Source organism: Schistocerca nitens, chromosome 6, assembly GCF_023898315.1.
Source record: "Schistocerca nitens isolate TAMUIC-IGC-003100 chromosome 6, iqSchNite1.1, whole genome shotgun sequence".
In the NCBI taxonomy this organism is placed as follows: Eukaryota; Metazoa; Arthropoda; class Insecta; order Orthoptera; family Acrididae; genus Schistocerca; species Schistocerca nitens.
Genome location: NC_064619.1, coordinates 571566251 through 571579540, shown reverse-complemented (window position 1 = coordinate 571579540; position 13290 = coordinate 571566251). Strand labels below are relative to the sequence as shown.

Here is a 13290-nt window from a genome sequence, read left to right as displayed (position 1 = left end):
GTAACGGAGTGAAAGAAACAAATTTTGAAGTAAGTTCAACAGCGACTAGAACGTACGAAAATCCATTAGATGTTCTGACAAGCGGTCCCAAGAGATCAACAGCAGCAAATTCTTTTAATTTAGAAGGAATGATAGGAAACAGCGGAGCACGATGGGAGATAGTAGATGGCTTCGCCTTTTGACAAAGAATTCTCTTTTCCATATTGTTAAAATAACAAGTCGTTCGAAGAATATGATAACATTTTCGTGGACCAAAATGTGCGTAGCTGAAATGAATGTACCAAATGAGTTTATTAACAAAATCGTCTGGAATGCAAAGTACCCATAGCTTGTCATCAACAGTGCAGCGTTTGAAGAGTATGTTGTTTCTAACCAGGTAATAATGCCGAATCTGTGTGTGTCTTTTCATGCCATTTGCTCTTGATGTCTTTCCAAATCGGATCTTTATCTTGTTCATGAGCAATGTCCTTTAAAGATGTGGTGATGAAGTTTTCAAAGGCGACTTTCTGAATGTAAAGAATACTGAAATTTTTCTCGAGGTTGCCTTCTGTGTTACTTTTCTCAAGCCCAGCCGGTGCGCGTGACAGTGCGTCCGCAACAATGTTCTCCTTGCCGGGAATGTAGACCATTGTGAAGTGGAATTCTTGCAGAAACAATGCCCAACGTTTTAACCTCTCATGATTTCATTTTGAAGACATAAGAAATTGTAATGCACGATGATCACTGTATACTTTTACGTGCTTACCAGAAAGAAAGAAACGGAATTTGTTAAATGCCCAAACGATAGCTAAAGCTTCTAATTCAGTAACGGAATAATTTTTTTCAGATTTTGTTAGCACTCGGCTAGCAAAAGCAATGGTTTTCTGAACAGTAGTGTCATTTTCTGTGGCTTCTTGAAATAAATGGGCACCAAGACCGACTTTAGAAGAATCCGTGCTAAGGCAGAAATCTTGTGACAGATCTGGATGAGCTAGTATTGGCGCATTAAGTAGCGATTCTTTCAAAGAATTGAATTCCAACTGTGCTTGTTCGTCCCAGTTCCAAATAGTATTTTTTCCAGTGAGGGAACAAAGTTTTGGTGTAACAAGAATGTGCATATTCAGAAAACGACGGTAAAAATTTACGAGACCTAGAAAACTGCGGACTTGTCTTTTTGTGGATGGAACTGGAATGGCTCTGATTGCTTCTAACTTTTCAGAATCCGGCTGAATGCCTTCAGAAGAAATAATATGTCCCAAAAACTTCACCTTTGTCCTACCGAATTCAGATTTTTCCAAGTTAACTGTAATTCTAGATTCTGCAAAAATACATAACAAACTGTTGAGGATGCGATTATGCTGTTCCCATGAAGCTTCTACTATTAGAATATCGTCCACATATAAGGTGATGTGACGTTTTAAGAACTCAGGTAATATGGAATTTAGTCCGCGAATGAATGCAGCTGAAGAAATGTTCAAACCAAAAGGAAGTTTCCGAAACTGATAACAAACGCCGAAACAAAGGAAAGCTGTGTATTTTCTACATTCTGGATGAAGTTCGATCTGATAAAAGCTGGATCTGAGATCAATGGAAGACAACACTTTTACACCATTAAAATTTTGAAGAAGTTCTTCCAACGTTTGCGGCCTGTCTGTTTCAGGAATAATGATAGTATTGATTTGTCTCGAATCTAAGACAAGCCAGATCGATCCATTTTTCTTCTCTACCACATGTAATGGATTGTTGTATGAGCTTACTGCAGGCTCAATAATGCCCTCGTCAAGCATAGATTGTATTTCTGTTCTAACACGGTCCCTATAATGCGCCGGAATTACGTATGGTCTAACACAAAATGTAGTGTGCTCACGAACACAAAATTGGTATTGAAATCCCTTGATTGTTCCTGTTTTGTGAGTAAAAACTGTGGAATGTGCTTGTAAAATCTCAAAAAGGTCCTGCCTATCAGTGTCATTACAATTCTCAATTGTTTGAATTTTATTCTGAATTAACTCATTAGTATCAAGTGCGCCGTCGATATCACCCCTGTCAGTACTTTCAGAGTGATTGTTAGTGTCAAGTTCCGTCGAAAATTCCGAACTGTTGTCTAACAGGAGGTAAAGCCGATTAATTTCTTCGTCATGGTTTGAAAGCCAATCTTCAAATTTCAAAGCTACTGACTTACCTTCTTTTTCTAAACTTATTTCAGCATCGTGAAAGCTTAAGATTGCTTTGTATTCATTCAAAAAGTCTACTCCCAGTATAATTTCCGTCGACAATAATGGAACAATAAGAAAGTTCATAGAGAAGCTGTGGCTTTGACAAAAGAATTCTAAGTTGGTTTGTTGGCGTACATCTACACTTTTTCCAAAGATTGCACCTTGTAATTTAATCTTACGTAACGGAAGTGTGGGGCAATCGTTCGATTTGTTGCATTTGCTAAAGGCTGTTTCACTAATTACTGAAATGGGACTGCCAGAGTCAAGTACTGCCGTAAATTTTACGTCATTTACTGTAATGTGAATCACAGGATATGCAATGTTGTTATGTTTTACGTCGTGTTCTTGGAGTAAGATGTCCCTAATGTCTTCCATTTTTACGTAATTACTAGCTACGGCAGCTGCGTCGTTAGTCTCATACGAACGTTTTGTGGCTGCCTGCGGTATGAGTCATTGCCTATTGTCTCTTTGTTGGCGTGCGTCGTTATTGGGATTTTGAGACCTAACTTCTACAAATTCACCGTGACGAGAGGGCCCTGCTCTGTTTAAATCCCGCCAGTTCTGATGCAATTCAGGTCTGTCGTTACGATCATATCGTCTATCGTCATGTCGGTAGTTTCTGTGGTTTCTTTCTTGTCGGTTAAGTGGTGGAGAATTTCTCCCTGAATCGTAACTGCGCGCTGGACCGTTTCGTCTACAGTTATTCTGTCTCTAGTAATAATAATTGTTTTGGTTCCCATATTGTCTGTTTCTCTGATTGTCTCTGTGATAGTCATTACCGCGGAGAGGTGATCTTTCCCTGTAATTATTACTACTCTGCCAACGGTTGTTATACGGATGGTGCCTGTTTTGGTCACGATATGTGTTGTGAGAATAGCCTTGTCGTGTCCAGTTATTATTTCTTTCATCGCGGAATTGTGACAGATGTGACCTGTAATTGTTGTGCTCCTGTTTCCGTGTTCCCCGATTGTCAGTGTCAATTTCCAGTTCTTGCAACAGTCCCTGAAAAGCTTCAATATCGTCTTTGCAACGTCCTGCCAAAATAATATTTCTTAAATGTTCAGGCAATTTGATTAAGCAAATTCGGATGAGTTCTGAGGGGCTGTATGGGTTTGAAAGATACTGATTCTTATGCAACATGTCTTCAAAATATTTCATAATACTGGAAAATTCAGATTGTTCGAAATGTTTCATCATTATGATGCTATGTTTTACTCGGTCTTGTGTAGCTTGAGACCAATATGCTGAGAGGAAGGCATGGTAAAATTCTCCTTCACTGTGGCAATCGTGAATGACCGATCGCATTCTTACAGCTGGTTCATTCTCTAAGTAGCCACACATAAATTCTAATCTGTGCTCCAATGACCAGTTGGGAGGAAAACAATGAGAGAATTGATGGAGCCACGCTTGTGGATGAATGTCGCTGCCAGAATTCTTAAATGTTTTAAATTTACGTGTAGTAATGAACAGCTTATAGTCAAAGTCATCATGTCGGCGAGTCGCATATCGGTCATTGTTAGGTCGTGTCGGCCGTTCCATCTCAAAATTCGGTGCACATTGCCAGTTTCTTTCATATTGTTGCGTATTAATTTGATTCTGATTTTGTTTGAATTTCCTAATTTGTTCATACTCTGCTGTGTCAGTGAAGGCTACAGGTCTTGTGTCATTCAGATCATCATCTACCTTTGTAGATAAGTTAGTGACCTGATCCGAAAGTTCGGCTACTTTATCCGATAGTGTACTTATTTCCTCAGTGTGTTTTTCTGAACCAAATTCCAGAGTATCTACCGTGTCCTTTAAGTTTTCCTGAGTTTTTGCAAGTTGCGTAACCGAATCGGTAGATGCAACTGAGTCAAATTTAGCTTGCAAGGTCTCATGATTTTCATGAACAATAGTTTGCAGTTCTTTTATGGCTGCTTCGTGATTCTGTAATGCATTTTCATGCCGCGAAAAAATAGGTTGAAAATGCTCACAAATTTGTGTTTGTACGTCATTACAGGCTTTTTGACATTTCGATTCAATGTTATGTAACTCATTAGTTAAATCTTCACGTGTTTGTTCAAGAGTTTGTTCCAATGAGTCTAACTTTTTAAGATTTTGTTCCACTGTGTCTAACTTTTGAAGCTGTTGCTGTGTTTGTCTCTGATTTTGTTCCATTGTGTCTAACTGTTGCTGTGTTTGTCTCTGATGTTGTTCCATTGTGTCTAACTTTTGAAGCTTTTGCTGTGTTTGTCTCTGATTTTGTTCCATTTGCTGCATTAATTGCAATAATAATGTGTTAGTGTCTGGAATCGGTTCCTCTATGCTTTTCGGCACTGAATTTGCACCGGCAACATTTACATTTTGACAAGCAGAAAATGTGTCTTGACTTATTTGAGAAAACGGTGAGGATCCAAAACCTGAATCTACAGCATTTGAGAGATCTTGTCGTGTCATTTCGGATTCCTGAGCCGAGCTATTGCCGACCGATCGATCGATAATGCTTCCCTGCTCACTAATTGTTTCACTGCCTACGCCATTGTTTACAGCCCGCTCCATTTCCCTATGCACAGTTACCAAATTACTACTTTGAACGTCTGTCAATTCATTACACAGTGGTGCTGGCAAGCTACGCTCGTCGTCACTATTATTTCTCAGTTTGCTTTGGAGCCTAGTGTTACGTTTTTCACACGCCATTATTGTCACAGTATTTCACACGACAACACAGAAAAACACAATTTGAAGAGCAAAAATAAGAAAACACATTAATATAACACTGAAAATAATATCTAGTTAATTGCAGCTGCGAAATACTTGGTGCAAATCTACATGCATGCCACAACTGTTTTACTGTACAACAATGAAAGACTGCAACTACAAAGGAGATTTTCTCTACAATTACGCGCTAGCAATAAACAAAAGCTACACTAATTACACAAACTACAAGAAAAAAACAGAAGATTCCAGTGAGGTATCCTAGGCTAAGGGTCGACATATGAAACATCCCCTTTGAACAATTTTACAGGACTGTGCTTAACCTGACGCACAATATTTTTTAGCGCAACGCAATCTGACTTTCAAAATTCCCTACAAAAGAATGGCCCTGACTAACATTAAACTATACCTTTCACAAATCACTTACCTCACAAAAATCTTCGCTGCTCAAGCTACTGCAATACAGCGAGCGCCACTACTGCCAGCTAAATAAAAGATTCAAACTATGGAAGGCACTAACTACTGATAGGGATAGTTAGCAAATGAAAGATATTAATAGAGAACAAACAATGTATTTACCTTGATATCATCATATATATAGCAGTTCATGACAAATTACAAAACTCCGCCATCTCTCTCCCCACATCCACCACTGCTGGCGGCTCACCTCCAACTGCGCAACGCTACGCGCTGTTCACAGCCAGCTGCCTAACACTACAATGGCGAGTATTACAACAATGCAAAGCAGCCACAGGCTGCACACAGCACAGCCAGTGATTTTCATACAGAGGTGGCGTTACCAATAAAAAAACCTAAACAGCCTACTTACAAAGCTAAAGTTAATATAATACCAAAATTTATTAGTGTTTTACCTTTTTCAAAATTGACATTGTATGTATGTTTCGAAAGTACTATTTCTAGAGTAACCTATGCCCGATTTTAATCAGATCAGTAGACAGTACGAAGTTTGTAGTAAACATTATAGTGTATTGTTGTGTATTTATGGCTTGTTCATATTAGTACAGAAAGTGAAATTATTAGTTCAGTAGATTTTCGGGTTCTAAAATTTACCAAATTATGCAGTGTCATTACGTGTTGTTTCGTATGAACGTACATCAACTTGTACTGGGAAGAAACTCAGTTAATGCCTAATTAGGCTGGCGACCGTATTATTAACAATTTGGTAGCATCTGCTGTGTTGTTTCTTGTCCATCCTAACGTGTAGTTTCACTTCAGACTTGCTTGACGTATCATTGTTGTTACTGAGTGGGTGAAAGTTTGATTTTGCCTCCATTCAGGTACACGCGGTCAACATATATACCAAAATCCTTTCTTATAAGGTGAAGCCCGTCAACTTACCATAGTACAGGCTTTAATAAGTATCGTGCGCGGTAGCGTAGCGTTTACACATCGTCTGCCCACCACGCACTCGCTCATATTCTCATTGACGGAGCTCTCATTCGGACGTCACGGGCAGACAGCAAGTAACCGACAAACTCGACCCATCGTGTATTCGCGGTGCTTACAAGCAGTGGGAAGTGGTGTGAAAAGTGTTTAAAAAAAGCCAGCAAAACTATTGAAATACGCATTCCGTGCAAATCCACTGAGGTAATTTACCGATTTATCCGGGCCATTTCGTTTAGCGACGTAAGTTTCTAATACATCAAGGGATTCCCTATATTTTCCTGTATCATTTCTGTGCAGGATTTTATAATTTTCATTCTGTTAATAATACTCTGGTTTTTTTATTACTGTGGTGTCCCAAAGCTGATTTTTTGTTTTTGATACGAACATCGAGGGACCCACCATTTGGTACTTTGTACTCTTTCTTGCAATCTTGATACCACTCCAATTGCTGCGATCTCATGTGTCCTAGGTGTAATGTTACGCTATAGTTTTAATTTTAGATTACTCCTCACCTTAAAAGCCAATCGCACGCTATTTTTATGTAGAATGTGTTCAATTTTATCTGACGCAGCCCTCCAGTGCGTCTTTGCAACAATTTTCTTTTTCTTTTCCTTGACTTTATTTTGTTTAGATTTACTGAATTGCTCCACTCTTTACTTTATTACATGTGTTATTCTACTAAAAATATCAAGTGCTGCGTTGTGGTCAGAGATTTTAAATACTGGTACCATAATGCGCTGTTCTACTTCAGTACTCTCATGATGCCAGAGAGTAATTGAATAACACTCTAGAAACAAAAAAGATACGACGGAGACGTACAGTTGAGTACATAGCATCGCCTCAGCATCTAACACCTCTTAGTCTCCTTCAGTGTGGAATTCCGAAGGGCGAAGATTGTTGAAAGAGGACAAAAATACTGAAGGCTCTACAAGTATGCGTCAAATGGTCGAGAAGAGCCATCGTACCAGTCACAACGGCAGTTTTCTCAGAGGGCTACAATGGAATTATTTCGCTGCTGATGGTGGTCACTTCGAATACGTACGGTCGCACAACAATGTCGCATTAATGGTAGCTGCACTTCATTTTTTCCAAAGACTTAAAGTATCAAAGAGTGATTGAAGGTTCTGAATCCTCCTTGAACTGCAAGAAACGTTGACGAACTATGCAACAGGTGAATAAAAAATTTACTACAAACAATATTTTGTAGCTGGAATGAAATAATTTATTGTGGCCTCACCATTTCCAACTACAAAGATATTTACAAAACAAATAGTATAAAAAGTTACACAGACAAACAATGCGAAGACGGTTGAGAGTAACCAATGAGATATCTTTGATTACTTCCTCTGGACTAGTTTCAGTTGTATACCAGTAGCAGACACCAGAACCGAGGACCATGTACTGTACTGAAGAGGCACCTTGGTTTCTTCACATCGGCGAACTTCGTATTTGGACATCATGTACGCCAGACCGATCTTAGCCTGAAGAAGACCCAGGCGCATACCTGGAAGACAAAAATTAGTCCAGTCGTATGAGTCACATTTTGATTTCCAGTAGTCTCGTGTATAACTAATCACGCTAAGGTTATTTTCAAAAAAATGGTTCAAATGTCTATAGGCACTATGGGACTTAATATCTTAGGTCATCAGTCCCCTAAACTTAGAACAACTTAAACTTAAGTAATCTAAGGACATCACACACATCCATGCCCGAGGCAGGATTCGAACCTGCGACCGTAGCAGCCGCGTGGTTCCGGACTGAAGCGCCTAGAACCACTCGGCCACAGCGGCCGGCAGTTATTTTCCAAAGGAAACATAGATAGAGGGAAAGAAGCGGCTTCAAAATCACGATTATTACAAAACGAAACCCAGTTGTCCAAGAAAACGTAACCGACGTCGGTTATCAAACTACTGTATTAGATGAAGCAGCTGTTAATAAAGAAATGCGACACTCCGAATGTGCTGCAAACAAACTATCGTAAATTTTTCGCATGCCTTGTCTGCTGTACTCATAGTAAGAGTCTGAGGACTTACCTATACAGTTCCGAGGACCTTCACCAAACGGCATGTACACGTATGGGTGTCTCGCCGCTTTCTGTTCTTCTGAGAACCTCTCGGGGTCGAAGCGTTGTGGTTCTGGGTAGTACTCGGGGTCGTGGTGGAGGGCGTAAATCGGGACGAACACAGGCGTTCCTTTCTCAATAAGAGGTCCTCCATCAGGAAGCTGCAAGTCGCGTGCACATCTTCGGTCAGTGCCAGCTCCCGGTGGGTGTTTTCTAAGAGTCTCTGTGGAACGAAATGAATGTGTATAGGAAATGAAGTAACTTACACACGCAATAGCGATTAAACGGTGGGTGTTTTCTAAGAGTCTCTGTGGAACGAAATGAATGTGTATAGGAAATGAAGTAACTGACACACGCAATAGTGATTAAACGGTGGGTGTTTTCTAAGAGTCTCTGTGGAACGAAATGAATGCGTATAGGAAATGAAGTAACTGACACACGCGATAGCGGTTACAAATTTATAGTTTTCATGATTTTCAGCGACTTCGCTAAAATGAAAACGAAGCGCTACATACATCTTTTCCAAAATGTCTTTCTTACTGTTGCATTAAATTGTTTTATTTTGATACTTTTCGGCCATCAGATGATGTATGAACTACAGGTAACTCAGTTCTAGACCGGTTCGTTCTGCGAGGGGCGTTCAATAAGTGACGCAACACATTTTTTTTCTGTTCTGACAGCAAGTTGGGTTTCTTCAGGATTCCAATTCACCATATTATTCCTGACTGTTCTGACTATAAAATCCTAATTTTCAACATAATTTCCGCTCAATGCGACCGCCTTAGACCGGTATTACACTATTAAATTTCTTTGTCCAATACCTTTGTCAAATATCTTTCTCAAAGAAATTTGATGGTGTAATAGGGAACTTTGTCAAATGTCGTCAAATATTTGATAAAATCTAGGGCCTCACTGCAGATTTGATCAAAGAAGTCGCTTGTCTTCTGTTAACTGCAATGTGACGTGTTATCACGTGGAGCGCTAGCATCGCTGCAGCGTTCTGTCATCTGTATTGTTTTTATAAACATTGCCATTAAATACAATTGGTGTGTACCGACAACCACAAAATTAATAGAGATTTATGAAGCTGATGATGCGCTTTACAACGTGAGGCGTCCTGAATACAAGAATAGATTACGAATATTGGAGACCTGACCTGACCTAACCTGACCTAACCTATCCTAACTCTCTCCTGCAGCAAGGAATCGGAGTGTTACCGTGAGCCTGTCTTCTGCAGATATGGCAGTTCTTAAGTGAGTATTGTGCTTTGAGATATGAGGAATCACTTCACTGAGCACATACAGAAATGTATGCTCATCCATTCTTAAGTAATTGATATACAACTTGATGTCCTCCACTGCAAGCTCACGTAAGAAGTTTTGTTCGATGCTTTTATCGTGTCGCCGTAAAACCCACCGCTTCACACAGGTACGTTTCCTTTTTTCCCCCCGCTTCTCTTCTGCATGTGCACACAGTGTAATTGTGGTACATGTAAGTGCTGCGGTTAATAACAAGTTGATGTTTTCAGCCATGTTGAACTTTGACGAAGATTATGATGACCGTGTAATACCCCTTTTTAGCTCCACGTCAGAGATCTTTGTGAAATATATTTGACGAATATTTGATCATATCTTTGACAAAGAATTTTGATGGTGTAATACCGGCCTTACGCCACCTTACTGGGAGGACCTGTATGCCCGCATGGTACCACCGTGGGAGCCAGCGTCGCCACGCCCTCACGATCTGCCTCGTAACGCACAAGTAATTCCGCACGGATGGTTTTTCGTTGCTATTTACGCTCTTATGTTAGGTGGCGTGGAAGCCAGTTGGAACACACTTCTGAGCACCCGAACTAGTGGACGAATGTGCCAGCAGTCCAAACAAAGATGTCCAGTTGAGCAGCGAGTTGTTTAATTCTGATCCGTCGATCATCTCGATTGAGAGTCATGAAATATATTCGCAGCTGCGAATATCAACAACCTTCACTTGTACACTATCGGCCATTAAAATTGCTACAACAAGAAGAAATGCGGATGATAAACGGGTATTCATTGGAAAAATATAATATACTAGAACTGACATGTGATTACATTTTCACACAAGTTAAGTGCATAGATCCTGAGAAATCAGTACCCAGAACAATCATCTCAAACCGTAGTAACCGCCTTGATACGCTTGGTCATTGAGTCAAACAGAGCTTGGATGGCGTGTACAGGTACAGCTGCCCATGCAGTTTCAACACGATACCACAGTTCACCTAGAGTAGTGACAGGCGTATTGTGACGTGCCAGTTGCTCGGCCACCATTGTCCAGACGTTTTCAATTGGTGAGAGATCTGGAGAATGTGCTGGCCAGGACAGCAGTCGAAAATTTTCTGTATCCAGAAAGGCCCGTACAGGACCTGCAACGTGCAGTCGTGCATTATCCTGCTGAAATGTAGGGTTTCGCAGGGATCGAATGAAGGGTAGAGCCACGGGTCGTAACATATCTGAAATATAACGTCCAGTGTTCAAAGTGCCGTCAATGCGAACAAGAGGTGACCGAGACGTGTAACCAATGGCACCCCATACTTTCACGCCGGGTGATACGCCAGTATGGCGATGACGAATACACGCTTCCAATGTGCGTTCACCGCGATGTCGCCAAACACGGATGCGACCATCATGATGCTGTAAACAGAACCTCGATTCATCCGAAAAAATGACGTTTTGCCATTCGTGCACCCAGGTTCGTCGTTGAGTACACTATCGCAGGCGCTTCTGTCTCTGATGCAGCGTCAAGGGTAACCGCAGCCATGGTCTCCGAGCTGATAGTCCATGCTGCTGCAAACTTTGTCGAACTGTTCGAGCAGATGGTTGTTGTCTTCAAACGTCCCCATGTGTTGACTCTGGCATCAAGACGTGGCTGCACGATCCGTTACAGCCATGCAGCTAAGACGCCTGTCATCTCGACTACTAGTGATTCGAGGCCGTTGGGATCCAGCACGGCGTTCCATATTTCCCTCCTGAACCCACCGATTCCATATTCTGCTAACAGTCATTGGATCTCGACCAACGCGAGCAGCCATGTCGCGATACGATAAACCGCAATCGCGATAGGCTTCAATCCGACCATTATCGAAGTCGGAAACGTGATGGTACATATTTCTCCTCCTTACACGATTCATCACAACAACGGTTCACCCGGCATCGCCGGTCAATTGCTGTTTGTGTATGGGAAATCGGTTGGGAACTTTCCTCATGTCAGCACGTTGTAGGTGTCGCCACCGGCGCCAACCTTGTGTGAATGCTCTGAAAAGCTAATCATTTGCATATCACAGCATCTTCCCCCCCGTCGGTTAAATTTAGCATCTGTAGCACGTCATCTTCGTGGTGTAGCAATTTTAATGGCCAGTAGTGTATAACGGAATGACGACAGTGAACATTTGTGGCGGACCGGAACCCGAACCCGGATTTCCCGCTTCTCGCGAGCGATTACCTTTGCTGTTAAGCTATCTGCGCACACTTCACGGCCAGATCAAAACTTCCACATGTCGTCAATCATGCACTCGTACATCCATTATGAATATTCCAGTGCAGGGGAAACATTTTAATTGAAAGCCGCTTGCTCGGTGCCGACTGATAAATACGATAGTGCCTGTGGTGTTCAAGAGTACGATGCAATGTTCCTTCGGACATGCAATTATTCTGAACAACACAGTACTTCTGAACAACACAGGCACTATAGTATGGAATGAGAGTGTCCGCACGTTTCAACATTGCAGGAGTCACAGCTATGTGCCTTCAGCCGGTGTTCGCTGCAATGTCTCCGGAGATATTCTGCAAGCGCTTATGAATACCTGCGATGCTCTGGTTTTCCGCCAAAAGAAACTCAGTAACAGCTCTCTGCTTAGAACGTATGCCCGTTACAGGCGCCATTTTGAAGGCTACGTGCACTGATGGCGTCGCCACCTATAGGAACTACAAGAACCTACAGGGGCTGCGGCGGCAATATTCCACGATCACCCACAACAAAGTCCGCATTATTTCAACCGAAATTGGCCGAGAAAAATATGTGTGGCGCTGGCTATTGAATGACCCTCGTAGTTATAAAACCGAGTTCGGTTTCGAACTAATGAATCTCGCACAAATTCTAATTCTACAAAACGAAAGGCGGAAATCAAGCGAATCGTTAAACCAATCAGTAATTACTGTATCGAACAAAAATACGAATTCCATCCTCCCACAGAGGTTTAATTAACTTATTACAGAAACTCATCAAATGACCGTTTCCACAATCACTGTCCAATTAAACAGCTCAGCGTGATATCTTTCATGTATTTGGTTGTGATGAAGTTATTCCATTTTCGTTGTTTCACTTTGCTTTAGTACACTACCTCGACGTTGCTGTTACTCAAGAGTTGAACAAAATTATACATTTACTATCTGCTTCGTAACACATACGAAACATATGAACTTTTTAAAGTGTAAAGTTCGGTGACAAGTGTTCTATATTGCTTAGCTGCGAGGTATTAGGCATTGTTAAGTCTCTTACTCTTTGTGTTTCCCCTGTTTCCGCATTCTCAGTTAAGTGTGTCATCAGCAGTCAATCAATTTACATCTTTCCGTGGAACTCTGAATTCTGTGAGAAGTGATAAAATTTTGAAACACTTTCGAAAATATCACAAGTAGTTTATAAACAAGGGAAATGGCTGCCGGAACCCCCAGTTTTGAGGAATCTTGCTAACCACGGCTTGTTCGTTATCCTAATTCTAGTAACCAAGCTAATTCTAGTAACTACATTCGACTTTACATCTTCTGTTTTGTAGGACCCGTTAATGCTCCATTGACGTCAAGATAGTTTGGAAAACGATCACTTGCTCAATGGGCTAGGAATGATACTCGAGTGACGTACCATTGGTTGTAGCCTGGCCTGGAATCTACAGACAGTGTA

At 41.2% G+C, this 13290-nt stretch overlaps 1 protein-coding gene across 1 annotated transcript in view; it reads right to left on the bottom strand.

Moving 5' to 3' along the window:
- Positions 1 to 7633: 7633 nt before the first annotated feature.
- Positions 7634 to 13290, bottom strand: part of LOC126263474 (cytochrome P450 6k1-like) — a 31331-nt gene continuing 25674 nt past the window's right edge. The window contains exons 6-7 of the mRNA XM_049960568.1: positions 8330 to 8581; positions 7634 to 7800 (exon numbers count right to left, since the gene is read on the bottom strand). Of these exons, the coding sequence (XP_049816525.1) occupies positions 7634 to 7800; positions 8330 to 8581 (419 nt within the window). The remainder of the gene's footprint in view (positions 7801 to 8329; positions 8582 to 13290) is intronic.